This window comes from Microcaecilia unicolor, chromosome 13, assembly GCF_901765095.1.
Source record: "Microcaecilia unicolor chromosome 13, aMicUni1.1, whole genome shotgun sequence".
Lineage (NCBI taxonomy): Eukaryota > Metazoa > Chordata > Amphibia > Gymnophiona > Siphonopidae > Microcaecilia > Microcaecilia unicolor.
Window position 1 is genome coordinate 67,978,527 of NC_044043.1, and position 15,368 is coordinate 67,993,894.

General features: G+C 42.7%; 1 protein-coding gene across 2 annotated transcripts in view; it reads right to left on the minus strand.

Annotated features, from left to right (window-relative positions):
* NOC2L (NOC2 like nucleolar associated transcriptional repressor) overlaps window positions 1–15,368 on the minus strand; it is an 87,613-nt gene that overhangs the window by 46,732 nt on the left and 25,513 nt on the right. For both annotated transcript variants that reach the window (XM_030222050.1, XM_030222051.1), the window contains exons 13-14: window positions 14,542–14,655; window positions 8,623–8,724 (exon numbers count right to left, since the gene is read on the minus strand). In XM_030222050.1, the coding sequence (XP_030077910.1) occupies window positions 8,623–8,724; window positions 14,542–14,655 (216 nt within the window). The remainder of the gene's footprint in view (window positions 1–8,622; window positions 8,725–14,541; window positions 14,656–15,368) is intronic.

Genomic DNA, 15,368 nt, shown 5'->3' on the forward strand with positions numbered 1-15,368 from the left:
CTAAGGGGACTGCATTTTTTTGAAGCAAAATTTTCAAACCACAAGACTATTATTTAGCTAGACAATTCATATGGCAACAAGCATAGGAGCCAACTTTTCAAAATTATTGGGGATGACCCCTCCCTGGACACATACAAGGAATTTTCTCAATATTGGGGGTGCTCAAGCACCCACAGCACCCACAGAGTCGGCTCCAATGGCAACAAGGGCCTTCCATGGTGCAAAGGTCATGTGTTGACCAGGTTGTATTTACCCAGAATCCCTAGATAAAGAAAATGTGAGCAAATAATGCACCTTTCAACAAGAATGCACTAGGTTAGGGGGATTCTAGGTAAGATTATAGAGGGTCTGCCGTCTCCCAGCCCTTAGTTTTAGAGAATGTAACCAATAGCAGGATAATTTATTATTCTGACACTGTCGTCACAAGAAAAATGTGTGTGTTGAGGGGAGAGAGAGGGAGGGAAGAAAACAAAATATCTTCACTGTAGGTGTTCTTTATAGACAGCAGAATGGAAAAAAACTTCAAGGATGTCCAAGATACAAACATCCCTCCACTAGGGCAACAGAAAGTAGGTTCTAATACTCAAATTTACAGATCACACAACATTAGTCAAAGTAGTTAAAACAGCAGAGGACAGCACAGATTCACAGGAGGCATTGTAGAGACTCAGATACTGGGCATCTCAGTGGCAGATGACATCTCATGTAGACAAGTACAAAAGTGACGAACACAGGGAAATCAACCCCAACTACAGGTACAAAATAATGGGTTCTGAATTACCACTCAAGAAAAAGATCTTGGGAGTCATTATGGATAACTAGTAAAAGAGGCCCGTTTCTGGACCAAATGAAACAGGCGCTAGCAAGATTTTCCTCCCCAACATCCCCCCCTTCTCCCTCCCTCTGTACCTACCGACCCCTTGGTCGTTCAGACACCATTGCTCCACGCACCGTACACCATTGCTACGCCCTCGACGTCATCACATTTGACGCGAGGGCGGGGCCCGGCGACTTGGCGATTTTGGTGGCTTCACCACCATGAACCCTTCGAACCTGTGTTGAAGGAAGTGACGTCAGTGGCTTGGCTTCACTAATGTCAGTGTCTTCAGAACGTTGAGGGTGAGTTTTATTATATAGGATATGCTGAAATGTTCAGCCCAGTATGCCATGACTACCAAAAAAGTAAACAGAACATTAGGGACAGTTGAGAAAAGAATGGAGAAGATCATTCTGCCTCTATCTAGGAAAGGGATGGTAAATAAGACCGAAAATACTATAATAATGGCTCTGTATCACTCCATGGTGCAACCTCACCTTGAGTATTGCGTTCAGTTCTGGTTGCAGAATCTCAAAAAAAAGATATAGTGGAATTAGAAAAGGTTCAAAGAAGAGCGACCAAAATGATAAAGGGGATGGAACTCCTTTCGTATGGGACTCTTCAGCTTGTAAAAGAGACGGATGAGGGGAGATATGACTGAGGTCTACAAAATCCTGAGTGGTGTAGAATGAGTAGCAGTGAATCAATTTTTTACTTGTTCCAAAAGTACAAAGGCTAGGGGACACTCAAGGAAGTTACATGGAAATACTTTTAAATCAAATAGGAGAAATTATTTTTTCAGTCAACAAATTGTTAAGCTCTGGAACTTTTTGCTGGAGGATGTAGTAACAGTGGTTAGCTATCTGGGTTTAAAAAAAGGTTTGGACAAGTTCCTGGAGGAAAAGCCCATAGTCTGCTACTGGAAACAGACACGGGGAAGCCACTGCTTGCCCCAGGATTGGTAGCATGGAATGAAAAGCTAAGAAAGTTAGGGCTTTTAGCTTGGAAAAGAGATGTCAGAGGGTATATGATAAGTTTATAAAATCATGATGGAGTGGAACTGTTAATTAGAAAATGGTTATTTAGCCTTTCAAAACATAAAAAAGAATGAGGTTCAGAAGCTGCAATCCCATTGTATCACAAAAACAAAACAGCACTGATGAGCCAGTAGCTACTCCTTAAAATCTTTTAATGAATCAAACACAACTTTATAAGTCCAAAATACTTTTTATATTAGTCCAACATTTTGTCATATAGTCCATGAAAAACACGCGACTTGAAGACCTTCCAGAAACTACTGAAGACTTACTTCTTCAAAAAAAGCGTACAAAATGGATCCCTCATAACGATCTGACTCCTAAACTACACCAGACACAATTTTATATTGGAACTCTTTTATTTTGCCTGTTTTATTTACACCCTAATTACTGATAATCATACCCTGTCCTGATATCATTATATTATGTTGTTATCCACTTACCCACTTCTTAATCAACATAATTTTCGTACGAACCTTAATAGCAATAATTGTGAAATTCTTCTCCGTTAATATGATTGCCATAATATTCCTATGCACCTTATCTGTTATATATACTCTGATTCTCTATTCCATCAATGTAATTGTAGTTGTATTATATTGTAAGCCACATTGAGCCTGCAAATGGGTGGGAAAATGTGGGATATAAATAGTTCCTACTTTAGGAGCAGAATTTTAAAGTGTAAATTGGACAGAAACGCCTTGAATTTCAAGGATTCTAACTTGATTTATTTTACCCTTGGGGACATATTTTGAGCTCTACATTAGTAGCTGAAGATCCCTTTGAGTGCAACCTTACAAGGACTATAGGCAGCTGCCTAGGCAAAGTCTTTATACAATTTACTTTTTAAAATTCCTATGTGCTGAAACATGTGCTGATGGACTAATATAAAAAGTATTTTGGACTTAGTATTTCTACTCACTACAGGTTTGTTTTTGGTTCATTAAAGGATTTTAAGAAACAGCTCCTGGCTCATCATTGCTGATTTATTTAACCTTTGAAAACACCAAAAACAATGAAACTAACAACCAGCAGATTGAAAACAAATTGAAGTATTTTTTCTTTCATGTAGCACATAATTAAGCTGTGGAATCTGTTGTTCGAGGAAGTAGTCAAGGCAAATAACATAGTGGGTTCCAAGAGCGGTTTGAACACATTTCTGACATAATAAAGCCACTTACTGTTGGGCTCTTTGTCCCTTGCTTTCTGTTTCCAGTGTTGTTGTCTTTGGCCTTGAGGCCTTACACTGGGCTCTGTCTGTGTGGTCTTGTGTTTGTATCTGTTCTGTTACTGCATTGATTCTGTAACCCGCCATGATATCTTTCAAATGTGCAGGTTATAAACTTTACAAATAAATAAGTTCCTGGCAGATTAAGACCCAGACTGGATGCATGCACTCAATGGACTTGGTCTTGCCCAGCATGGCTTTCCCTTTTATGTGTTTTTGGCCTTCTCGAGGAGTATATTCAACCACCACAGAGCGACAAAGAAACTGCTGCATCCTTATCGTTCATGCCAGACCAATCCAGACAAGTGGGTCCTGCCAGCAGGAGGAGACGGGGGGAGGGGGGGGGGGGAAGCTCAGAACTTAGTTCCCTTTATAGGGGTTGTGCTGCCTTCAGCTCCTCAGAATTTCTATCTCCAGTAGATGGTATAGATGTGGCTTGGTGCAGTAGCCAGGAGTAGTCCACTGATGGGAAAGCTAGAGGTCCAGGTTACCAGTAGAGTGCAGATTGTGTTCGGGGGAAGTTCTGGGCAGCATACCTTTGGCTGATTTCCCTCCCCCCTTTGGAGTCTGAGTTCCCACACCAATGGGCCCAGACTGGGTGGCCTCTGATGGATCCCTAGCAGAAACCACTGACAGCACAATCTCTCTTTATTCTTGGAGAGCAACAGGGAAATTTAAAAAAAAGGCTTTCAACACAGACTCTTTCCCAGGCAGCCTCTCAATTTCTTATGGTGATTTGTTGGATTTGGACTGTCAGAGATCTGAATGTGATCACATTCCCTCCTCTCTTCCTCCACCTGCTTCCAGTGTGTCTGGAAAAAAGGAAGGCGATGCACTGCAGGTAAGTCATGGCAGCTGTGTCATCTGGTAAATTCAACATGGCTTGTAAGTAGTCAGACAGGTATAATCCATGGGGGATTAGCACTCAACTAAAAATGAAGCTGGTTGTGTCCCATAGAGTAAGCTCTGGCCTCTGCAGCACTAGGCAGTGCTGTCGTGCACACAAAAGAGGGCCTTGGTGGTGTACCATTTTTGTGGTATCAGTTGCCATCTTTCTGCCACATCGTGCCAAAAATACATATGTCAAGTATACTGAGCTCAATCTCCCTCTTTCCCTCAGATAGGCAATGCAGCCTCTACGGAACTTGGCCTCATTTATCTACCCTCAGGCACAGCCTTCAGTCTCCTTGTAGTTAATATTTCAGCGGGTGACCTCACAGGCATGTTGGAGCTCCTCTCCCTGCTCTGGTTGGAAAAAGGTATACTTCACTCCCAAGTACTTTACTATACACTTGCAAGGATAAGACAAAAGAAAAGATGCTCCTAAAGGCAGTTTGTCCTGATGAAACACCAGAAAGGTCGTCCTTCTGAGAGTTGTGGAAAAATAATCTCATAATAGCACTACGGTCTTGTTCAAACACAAAAGAAGTTATTAATGTAGAACACTCAATTTTCATTCAAGAATGTCTCCAATAAAGCAGACACGTTCAAAGTCTCTAGTTGACCTGTTTGCAACAAGGGTCCATCAGGATCACCCGTAGATTTTGAGGGAATATAGTATATTTTATTCAATGGAGGAACAGATTCTGGGGAAAAACACCACAAATTTAATCTTCTATTGAAATTCTCAATCTGTTCAAATTTTCCTATGAATCACCAATTTATCTTTACCCAAACTAGAGGAGACATCCTGCACAGATTTAAACTTCAGACTTGATTATAGGTATCTGGTGAGAAAAGTCTTTCCTTGCATCAATTTCACTCACTATGGCAGACTCAGCTGGCATCTGCAGAGCCAGACGATCCCTGGTGTTACACTGTTCCATGCAGAATCTGACAGTAACTTCATCTTCGGCACGGAGCCACCCATCAGTGCCTTCCACGAAGTTCACCACCATCGATGCCATCGGATCAGCAGACTGCGGCGGTCAAGCAGGTTCCTGAGGCGACAGAGTAACATCTGGCCCAAGAGAGGAGGGCTCTCCTCCGCCCTCCACTATAGCCAGGCCTGACTCTTCAGTTTTCAATGTGGGGATATATACCGCAAAATCATCTGCTATTTAGGAGAGGAAGTTCGGATGGCTGAGGGAACATCCCAAACAACTTCTTTCAGACTGCATTTCTTGGTACTTGTAGATTTTTTTTTTTTAAAATTTCTTGACAAGATTCACAGAGTTATAGCTTGGGACTAATACCTCTATGACTAATACCGTTTGTCTTTTACCACTACGTCCAGTTTCATCACATCTAGCTTTTTAGTCAATCAGAATTGGGATGTCCCATGTGATCATAACCTCTTCGGTCTCCATACTTCTTTTAGGGTCATGATCCCAGGGCCTTTCCAGTACAAATGTTAATATTTGTACCCCGCGCTTTCCCACTCAAAGCAGGTTCAATGCGGCTTACATAATAATATGGATTACAGAGTATTGATAGAGAAAATATATATTAATTATAGCATAATAATAAAAGAGATAGGTAGGTAAAGATGGGGAAAGATGAAGGGAGTAGGAGAGGTATGAGCAAGGGGTAGATGAGCATTGGAGGAGGGGTAGGGGAGCGGGAAGGGGATGGGACAATGAAAAGTATAGGGAAATTAGGTAGGAGATGCAGTCTGAGTCATTATCGTTGTCTTCTGGATATGTGTTGGGTAGAAGGGATCCTAGGATTAGATTGGTTCATTTGGGTAGGCTTGCTTGAACAGGTGGGTTTTTAGTGATTTCCGGAAGGGTAGATAGTCGCTGACTGTTCGGATGGATCTGGGAAGGGCATTCCAGAGTTGGCTGCCTAAGAAGGAGAAGTTGGATCCATAATAGATTTTGGGTATGGAAATGTTGTAACGTTTACAAAGTTTCCAACAAACGAGGTGCCACCTTGTTGTGCCATTCGGCACAGAAGTAGTTTCCTGCCATCAGAACTTTGCAGCCAGCTATGAGATGAGCAATTGTTTTCTGTCCTTTCTTACAGAATATGCGGATGTCTGTTGTATCAATTTTTTCTATGCTTGCTGTAAACTCATCTGTAATCCACTGTCCTGGGCTGTAACTATCAATTGTTCATTTGGAGGTTTCAATTTACCTTTCAGGGGCAAAGAAAACTATCAGGAATTTATATTCCTTTTCCAGGGAAGAGATGGGTATGGTGAGGGGTTGTTCTCATCTTGTAAAACTATAAGTTTGAGGAAGCACATCCATCAGAAACCCCCCACGCAGAAAGACTGAGTTTGGGTTTAAACCATCTTTTTTCTATAATGTCTCTCTCTCCAAGTGGCTATATCCAATGGCTCTGTGACTCGGGTCCAGCATCCCCAATGTTGGCCAGGGTGACCCTCCCTGCAGGGTAAGAGTATACAGAGGAAGGAGATCTCAAACATGTCCGTGTAGACGGGTTCACGGTTGGTGAGTCTTGCTCAATGGATGTAAGTGACGCTCCCATATGGCCTGGTCAAGGTTGGTTCAGACAGAGCCACAGTGCTTACAGCCAAGCTCCTCAGGAGCTCCCTCACCAGGGTGACAGTCAGTCACTGCAATCTAAGCTTTACTGTACAGTTTCACCTTTTCTAAGAGGTAGCTCTCTCTAGAAGGACTGGAATTTTAGGGACCAAAATTCAAAGGCTGGCTAGGAGTATTTATCACAAAACCCCAGCCCTACCAATACTGGTCTTGGATGGGGTAGTTTCAGAGACTACAAGTAATACTGCTCAGGTAGCTCCCCCTCCCTTCCTCGAGAGCCTTGTCTAGGACAATCGGTTCAAATGGGGTAGACTTCTCACTGCGGGCTACTCTCTTCTTGCTGTGCTCTTTCAAGGAAACATGGAGTCTTCTTACTAGTTGGTCAGATACAATCCAGAGTACTCTCTTCTGCCTTTAATGTTAGGCTGTTTCAGTCAGCTACAGGTTTTGGGGCTTCCATAACTCTTTTGGTCAAGGTATGGTATCATATACTTCAGTCTCTCCAAAAAAAGATGGTCTACCTATTCTTGGGGACCCTATGCAAATGGCACCACCAGGTATTTCTCAGATTTGTTATCCTGGGTCTCTCAATGACTGCTTTGAGATTTACCCTTTTACAAACTATGGCCCCAGTTAACTGTCCATCATGGGCAGCTAGAAGTTATAAGTACATAAGTATTGCCATACTGGGACAGACCGAAAGTCCATCAAGCCCAGCATCCTGTTTCCAACAGTGGCCAAATCAGGTTACAAGTACCTGGCAAGATCCCAAAACAGTACATTTTATGCTGCTTATCCTAGAAATAAGCAGTGGATTTTCCCCAAGTCCATTTTAATAATGGCTTATGGACTTTTCCTTAAGGAAGCTATCCAAACCTTTTTTAAACCCCAATAAGCTAACTGCTTTTACCACATTCTCTGGCAACGAATTCCAGAGTTTAAATATACGTTAGGTGAAGAAATGTTTTCTCCGAATTCGTTTTAAATTTACTTCTTTGTAGCTTCATTGCATGTCTCCTAGTCCTAGTATTTTTGGAAAGAGTAAACAAGCGATTCACATCTACTCATTCCACTCCACTCATTATTTTATAACCCTCTATCATATCTCCTCTCCCTCTACCATATCTCCTCTCAGCTGTCTTTTCTCCAAGCTGAAGAGCCCTAGCCGCTTTAGTCTTTCCTCATAGGGAAATTGTCCCATCCCCTTTATCATTTTTGTTGCCTCTCTCTGTACCTTTTCTAATTCTACTATATCTTTTTTGAGATGCAGTGACAATTGCACACAGTATTCGTGATGTGGTTGCACCATGGAGCGATACAAAGGTATTATAACGTCCTCATTTTTATTTTCCATTCCTTTCCTAATACCTAACATTCTATTTGCTTTCTTAAGACGCCACCGCACACTGAGAAGAGGGTTTCAACGTATCAACGACACCTAGATCCCTTTACTGGTCGGTGACTCCTAATGTGGAACCTTGCATTAGATAGTTATAGCTTGGGTTCCTCTTTCCCACATGCATCACTTTGCACTTGCTCCCAGTCTCGTACGGTACTCTTGTAATTTTTCACAAACCTCTTGCGATTTAACAACTTTGAATAACTGTGTCGTCAGCAAATTTAAATTACCTCACTAGTTACTCCCATCTCTAGATCATTCATAAATATCTTAAAAAACAGTGGTCCCAGCACAGACCCCTGGGGAACCCCACTATCTACCCTTCTCCATTAAGAATACTGCCCATTTAACCCTACTCTCTGTTTTCTATCTTTTAACCAGTTTTTAATCCACAATAGAACACTACCTCCATGACTCTCCAATTCCCTCTTTCATGAGGTAATTTGTCAAATGCCTTTTAAAAATCCAAACACATATCTACCATCACCTTGGTTTGAATCAATTTCTCCCAGATTGTTTATCAGAAGATCAAAATTCTCAATTATATGACCCTATCCCGCTATGCCAATCCCTTGATGAATAAGGAAATTCCTGTGGCTTCGAACAGGAGGAAAAGATCATCAGTAAAGAGGGGAGGCTGATGAGGATAGCAATCTGTGCAGAATGTTGGAAATTGGAAAGCCTCTTACCTGGAGGACTGCAGGCAGGACCAGCTCTGGGAATCCAATAGAATGGGCCTGGCTGTGGAGATATTCCAGCATCAGATCATACAGCAGTTCAATAAGGCCATCCTGCAAGAAGAAAGGAGATGATGACAAATGGGACACACAGGAGCTCAAACGGCCCCAGTACAGAGGACTATAAAGTGCGTTGCCCTCTGATGGTGTCAGACTTGCAAACTGTCATTAAGTTTAAAGCCATCCATAAAATTAATTTCATGTCAGTAAAAAGGTCCTTAGCACCAGGTCTGTGTGCCTGTCATCTAGGGATCTGCTGCCTTATTGGAAATGGAAAACGATATCTTCATGCACAAGGGAGTAAATTTTGACTAAGTTCAGCTGCTAGTTTGCATAGAACAACAGAAGTAAACTGTGCATCAATTAACAAAAAAAAAAAAAAAAAAGAAAAAAAATTCATGAGTTGGCCATCTTCTATAGGGTTAAAACATTGCCTGGTGGGCCAGCCTAGTGTTCACACGGTACTTAGTTTAATCCTCAACTTGATTTTGCTGTGGAAGTACCATTTACAGACTCTGGTTGGGTAAGAGTAGGGAAAGCCATGGTCATTGCTTCATGTGACATCAAATTGCCAGATTCAGGGCCCAGGATGCCTGAAGGAGCCCTGATGCAGGGCCCCAGGGCCAGGACCATCTGTTATACTGTTTAGACTAGATACTCTGTGAGAGATGAACAAATCCCCAGTTAGCTTCAAAAGAAGACTCGTAATGGCTCCAACTGATCGAGGCCAAACGAGCACAAGAAAATCTTGCTGGTCAAATAAAAACCTCCTAATACTAGAGACTCTGAATTAAAAAGTGTGAAATACAAGATTCCCCAAAGAAGGAAAGTTTCAAAGCCAGGTATATCAGCCCAGCTGAAATCATGGGTGACAAAAACATTCCCAAAGATGTTTACATTTAAAAAAAAAAGGGGGGGGGGGGGGGGGGAGAAAGAGAACAGCATGTGTAAGCAATTTTTAAATACAAATACACAACTGGCATATTTTCAAAAACAAGCTACCTGGGTAATACTACTTTGAAAATTAACTGTATGCTGCATGGGTACTTTGGAACTCCATACACTACTGGAAATGGCTCTTTATGGGGTAGATAAAGCGACGCTGCTCACCTGGAACAGGTGTTTTCTGTAGACAGAAGGACTGATAAAGCATGTAAGTGGGTGACATCATTCAATGGTGCTGGACTGAACAGCTCTCCCAGAGCTCAGAACTTTAAGTTCTGAGCATGTGCCGTCCTTCCCACAGCAGTCTCCTCAGTTGGTTTCAAAGCTCAATGAAAGCAACCCTCAGAGAGGTGAGAGGGATTATCAATCCTGCCGCCTCCCGAAAACACCTGCTACAGGTGAGTGACATTGCTTTTCTGTTGACAAACAGGACTGACTTAGGCATACAAGCAGCTGACTCCCAAGCTTAGGGATACTCAAATTATTTTATCTTTAGAACAGCCGGCACACTGATTGTAACACTTGTAAGCTCACAGGGATAAAATTAACAAAGTACAGCTTGATCAAAGGCACTGTCTTGTGCTTAAGCTTGGTCCAAACAATAGCATGCAGATAACGTACAAAGAGAGGACCACATAAGTGTTTCACAGATGATATCTAGCGAGGCTAAGATGGCCAAAGTTACTGCAGTAGCCCTAATTTGATGAGACGTGGCTTTAGGGTTGACAGAAGCATCCGCTCTCCATAGCAAAACTTACACAAGAAGCCAGCCAGTTTGGTCCTTCTCGCAGCTGTCATAATAGGTTTATTAGGACTAAATGAGACAAAAATCTGAGTCTATTTTCTAATTGATTCAGTTCTTAAGGAGCAGGCGAGAGCCTGTTTACAGTCTAGGTATGGAGGACTTTCTGGACAGGATCTGAATAAGGCTTCAGAAAGAAGGTAGGAAGCACTCTCTCCTCATTTAAATGAAGAGGTGTCACCAATTTAGGCAAGAACTTAGCATGTGCCCAACAACCCTGTGATGATGGAACTGCACGTAGGATTCGTAGGATTTGTATGTTACTAATGCCCGGCGTTCATTCACTCTCCTAACTGAAGCAATTACTACTAGGAACTCCAGAGATGCAACATTTACTACTACTAATTATTTCTATAGCACTACTAGACATATGCAGCGCTGTATACTAAACATGTAAGAGACAGTCCCTGCTCGACAGTTTACAATCTAATCAAGACAGACAAACAGGACGAATAAGAGATAACTGAATTACTTAAGGTGGGAATTATAAAACAGACATGGATACTGAACAAGTGAATAGGAGTTAGAAGTTAAAAGCAGCTGGAGCTTGAAGTACCGACTCAGGAAGTCTATTCCAGGCCTATGGTGTAGCAAGATAAAAGGAACGGAGTCTGGAGTTGGCAGTGGAGGAGAAAGGTACAGATAAGAGAGATTTACCTGATGAATGGAGTTCACGGGGAGGAGTGTAGGGAGAGATAAGAGTGGAGAGATACTGATGAGCTGCAGAGTAAATGCACTTGTAAGTCAATAAGAGTTTGAACTGTATGTGGAAAAAACTGAAGAGCTGAGGAGACTCCTGGGCACGGCAAGGGCTGTGAATGCTCAGAATTTTGCACCAAGTTAGAACATAAGAACGTAAGAGTAACCAACGGTCCATCTAGCCCAGTATCCTGTTTTCCAAACAGTGACCAATCCAGGTCACAAGTACCTGGCAGAAACCCAAATCGTGGCAACACTCCATACTACAAATCCCAGGGCAAGCAGTTGCTTCCCATGTCTGTCTCAATAGCAGACTATGGACTTTTCCTCCAGGAATTTGTCCAAACCTTTTTTAAACCCAGATAGGCTAACCGCTGTTACCACCTCCTCCAGCAAAGAGTTCCACAGCTTAGCTATTCGTTGAGTGAAAAAAATATTTCCTCCTATTTGTTTTAAAAGTATTTCCATGCAACTTCAAGCGTCCCCCTAGTCTTTCTACTTTTGGAACGAGTAAAAAAGAATCATTTACTTCTACTCGTTCTATACCACTCAGGATTTTGTAGACCTCAATCATATCTCCCCTCATCCGTCTCTTTTCCAAGCTGAAGAGCCCTAACTTCTTTAGCCTTTCCTCGTACGAGAGGAGTTCCATCCCCTTTATCATTTTGGTTGCTCTTGTTTGAACCTTTTCTAATTCTGCTGTATCTTTTTTGCGATACGGCGACCAGAACTGAATACAGTATTCAAGGTGTGGACGCAACATGGAGCGATACAAAGCATTATAGTATTTTTGGTTTTATTCACCATCCCTTTCCTAGTAATTCCTAGCATCCTGTTTGCTTTTTTGGCCACCGCCACACACTGAGCAGAAGATTCCAGAGTATTATCTATAATGACACTCAGATCTTTTTCTTGAGCGCTGACCCCCAAGGTTGACCCTAGAATCAGGTACCTATGACTCGGATTATTCTTTTTAATGTGCAACACCTTGCATTTGTTCACATAAAATTTCATCTGCCATTTGGATGCCCAGTTTTCCAAGTTCTGAGCTCTGTGAGAGCAATTCCATCCTGGTGTCATCGGATGATATCACCAGCTTGTATTCCTGACTCAATCCTGCTTATTGACAGGAAATCTAGCTTTCTGTGAACCTGCAAACTCCACGGGTAGTTTTATTTTCATTATTGCCTAATCACTAGCAGAGGCCTGCACCTATGTTCTTTGCAAGCAAGTTTCCATAAGAAATCATACTTAATTTTGGTTATACAAAACCTACATGTGTTATTTGCTCTCTCAACTAAACTTCATGCTTGGGAATGCCTCAAACTAATGTGACTACAGTACATGCACTGGTAAACAATGTGAATGTGTGTTACTCACACTGAGGGTGGCCAATAATAATCCCTTTCTGCATCATCAACTTCCTCCAGGAGACAGCATGACATAGTGGTTAGAGCAGGGACTTTCAACACACCCAGCCAGTCAAGTTTTAAGGATATCCACAATGAACATGCATGAGATAAATTTGCACGCACTACCTCCATTGTATGAAAATCTCTCTCATGCATATTTATTGCAGGTATCCTGAAAACATGACTGGCTGGGTGTGTACCTAGGACTGGGTTGAGAACTACTGGGTTAGAGGAATGAGCTGTGAACCACTTCCTCTACTTACATGCCTTGTGATAAGTTTCCAAGTTTATTTAAAATTTGATGATACACTGCTCAATCGAAAATCTAGGCGGTTTACAACATTAAAATATTCACAGAAAGGAAAGGAATGCCAATTAAAATAGGATAGAAAAACAAGAAAAAACAACACAGAAAGAGAAATAAAAGAGTCTTCCAGATTCACAGAAGCTCCCAAAGGCGCCCATCCACCCCGCATGAACCAGACACGACGGAAAGGGGAAAATCAGACACCAAAGGTAGACGTAAATAAAAATGTTTTCAGTTGCTTCTTATAAAGGGGGTGAAATGTCTCCAGGGGCAAAGTATTCCAAGGGTAGGACTAGAGATGGAAAATAGTCTAGCTCTGATCATATTCAAGGGTATCATGTTACGTTGGGTGTAAGTCTATAACAGGCTTGTCCAACCTTTTTCTACTGGGGGTCACGTTTTATATTTTGCAACATTTGGAGGGCCAAAACACGCACCATCGTATTTTTCCGCATGTTATCAAATAGTGGCAAAATACAACGGTGCATTGTCTCTTTCCCAGCCTTCTCCGTCTCTCTCTCTCTCTCATGTACCCTCCTCCCCTAATCTTCACCCAGTCTTTCTCTCTCTCATGTATTTCCCTCCCCCAGTCTCTCTCTCTCAAGTACCCCCTCCCCCAGTCTTCACCCAGTCTCTGTATCCTTACCTGGCTTCAGCTGCAGAAGAAGCAGTGGGATTTCTGCTTCCCCACTGTGACAGCTCTCTGCAAGCTTGGGTCATGTGGTGTGGAAGTTTGGGTTGGTCTCCCAAGACTTGCAGCCACAAGATCAACCCGAACTTCTGGCACCACATGGCTCAAGTTTACAGAGAGCTGAATCATGGTGGGGAAGCAGGAATCCTGCTGTAAGCATCAGAAGAATTTTCAAGCTTCCGAGAGCCAGAAAAAAGCACTTGGTGGGCTGGATTCTGGCCCGTGAGCTGTAGGTTGGACAAGCCTGGTCTTGTTAATGTACCTATATAGGGGCGCCCAAAGGACACCTAATTGGTGCATATTTTACAAATGAAAGTAGGTGTCCGTTTTCTTTTACAGGGTATACACACGCGTACGCACTTAGGAACAAGGGCTTACAGCAGCTGGCACCAATGCTTGTGCCTAAGTTCCGGTGATATGAGCTTAACTCACAATATTCTGTACCTTCTGCACGTGTGTGCCCAGTGCACAACTGCCATGTAAACGTTAAGTGCCTACTCAATAGAATTACCCATTTTATCTCTTTTTCTCACTTAGGGTGCAATGCTGCAAGCTGTCTTCAGCATTTTATTTATTTATTGCATTTGTACCCCACATTATCCCACCTTTTTGCAGGCTCAATGTGGCTTACAGAGTGTTGTAATATGATATATTTGGAAAGGCAGGCTAAAAGTCCAAACACTAAAGAAAACATTTCAACACTTCTCAGAAAGACGTGAACACAGAAATACACTAAAGTGCTACTAATCTTACACCCACCAGTGCTTTTAATTAATTTCTCCCATGCACTGCTGCACAGCTCTTGCAACATTCAGACAACATGTGAGAGCAGGGAAAACAGGCCTCTCTGATCCTCTGAATGATGATGGTGACACGACCACACCCAAATACAATACACACACTTTTGGGGGAGCTACCAAGCCAGAAAGGGAGGTCTCAGCCTTTGGGTAGTCTCACACTCAGTTTTTGGAAACAAACAGTCATTTCCTTGACCAGAAGGTGCCCTGACTCTCACCCGAAAAGCCTTCTCTTGCAAATTGGCTTTGGAGAGTTTCAGGATCACAGAGAAGTTGATGGGTTTCATGCTAATACGTCCCGGCTTCTTGCTGAAGTCCACCTGCTGGAAGATCTACAACACAGGAAAAAGTGGAAAACCAATCAGATCACCTGCCTGACTGAATCTCAGTGTACTGCTGTGGTGATAGAAGGAACTCAGTCCTGCTTATGTGACATGGACTCTGTAAAAGGGATGAGTGTTACCTAATAGTCACATTCAGAAACTATGCACCTCCTGGTTTGGAATGGGCTAACTGGGGAGTCTGATGCTATCTACATAGAAGGGACACAGATACCACCTCTGTTGTGCAAAAGCAGCCTCCTCCTCCCAAACTATCAGATTGGGGAAGTTCATAGCACTGCTGCTGCCCAATACACTAAGCAGAAGGAAACACTTATCTCTAAAGCACGACAGCAGGGTCGGCAGAAGAAGAGGAGGAAGGATGTGTGAACGGCAGGTAGTGGGTGGGTGCACAAGTCATAAGGCGTGGGGGGCTGGAAGAAAGGAAGTTAACTCGACACAGGCTCAGAGGATGTGGTTTGTGAAGGACATTTAGAACAGCATGAAACCACATGTGCTTTTCCTTCCACAAGGTCAGATTAGAACCAGCACTTCTCTCTCTGTAACCACTAAGCCTTCCCCCTCCCCGTACTGACCGCCGAAGCACTGAAAATAAACCCACGACACCCTCCTCCCACAGCGCTGCTGTGGTCTCACTGGGAGCTGGCTCCAAATACATGTGCTCAAGCTGCCAAAACCACAGCACAACAGCAAGAGAAGAAAGT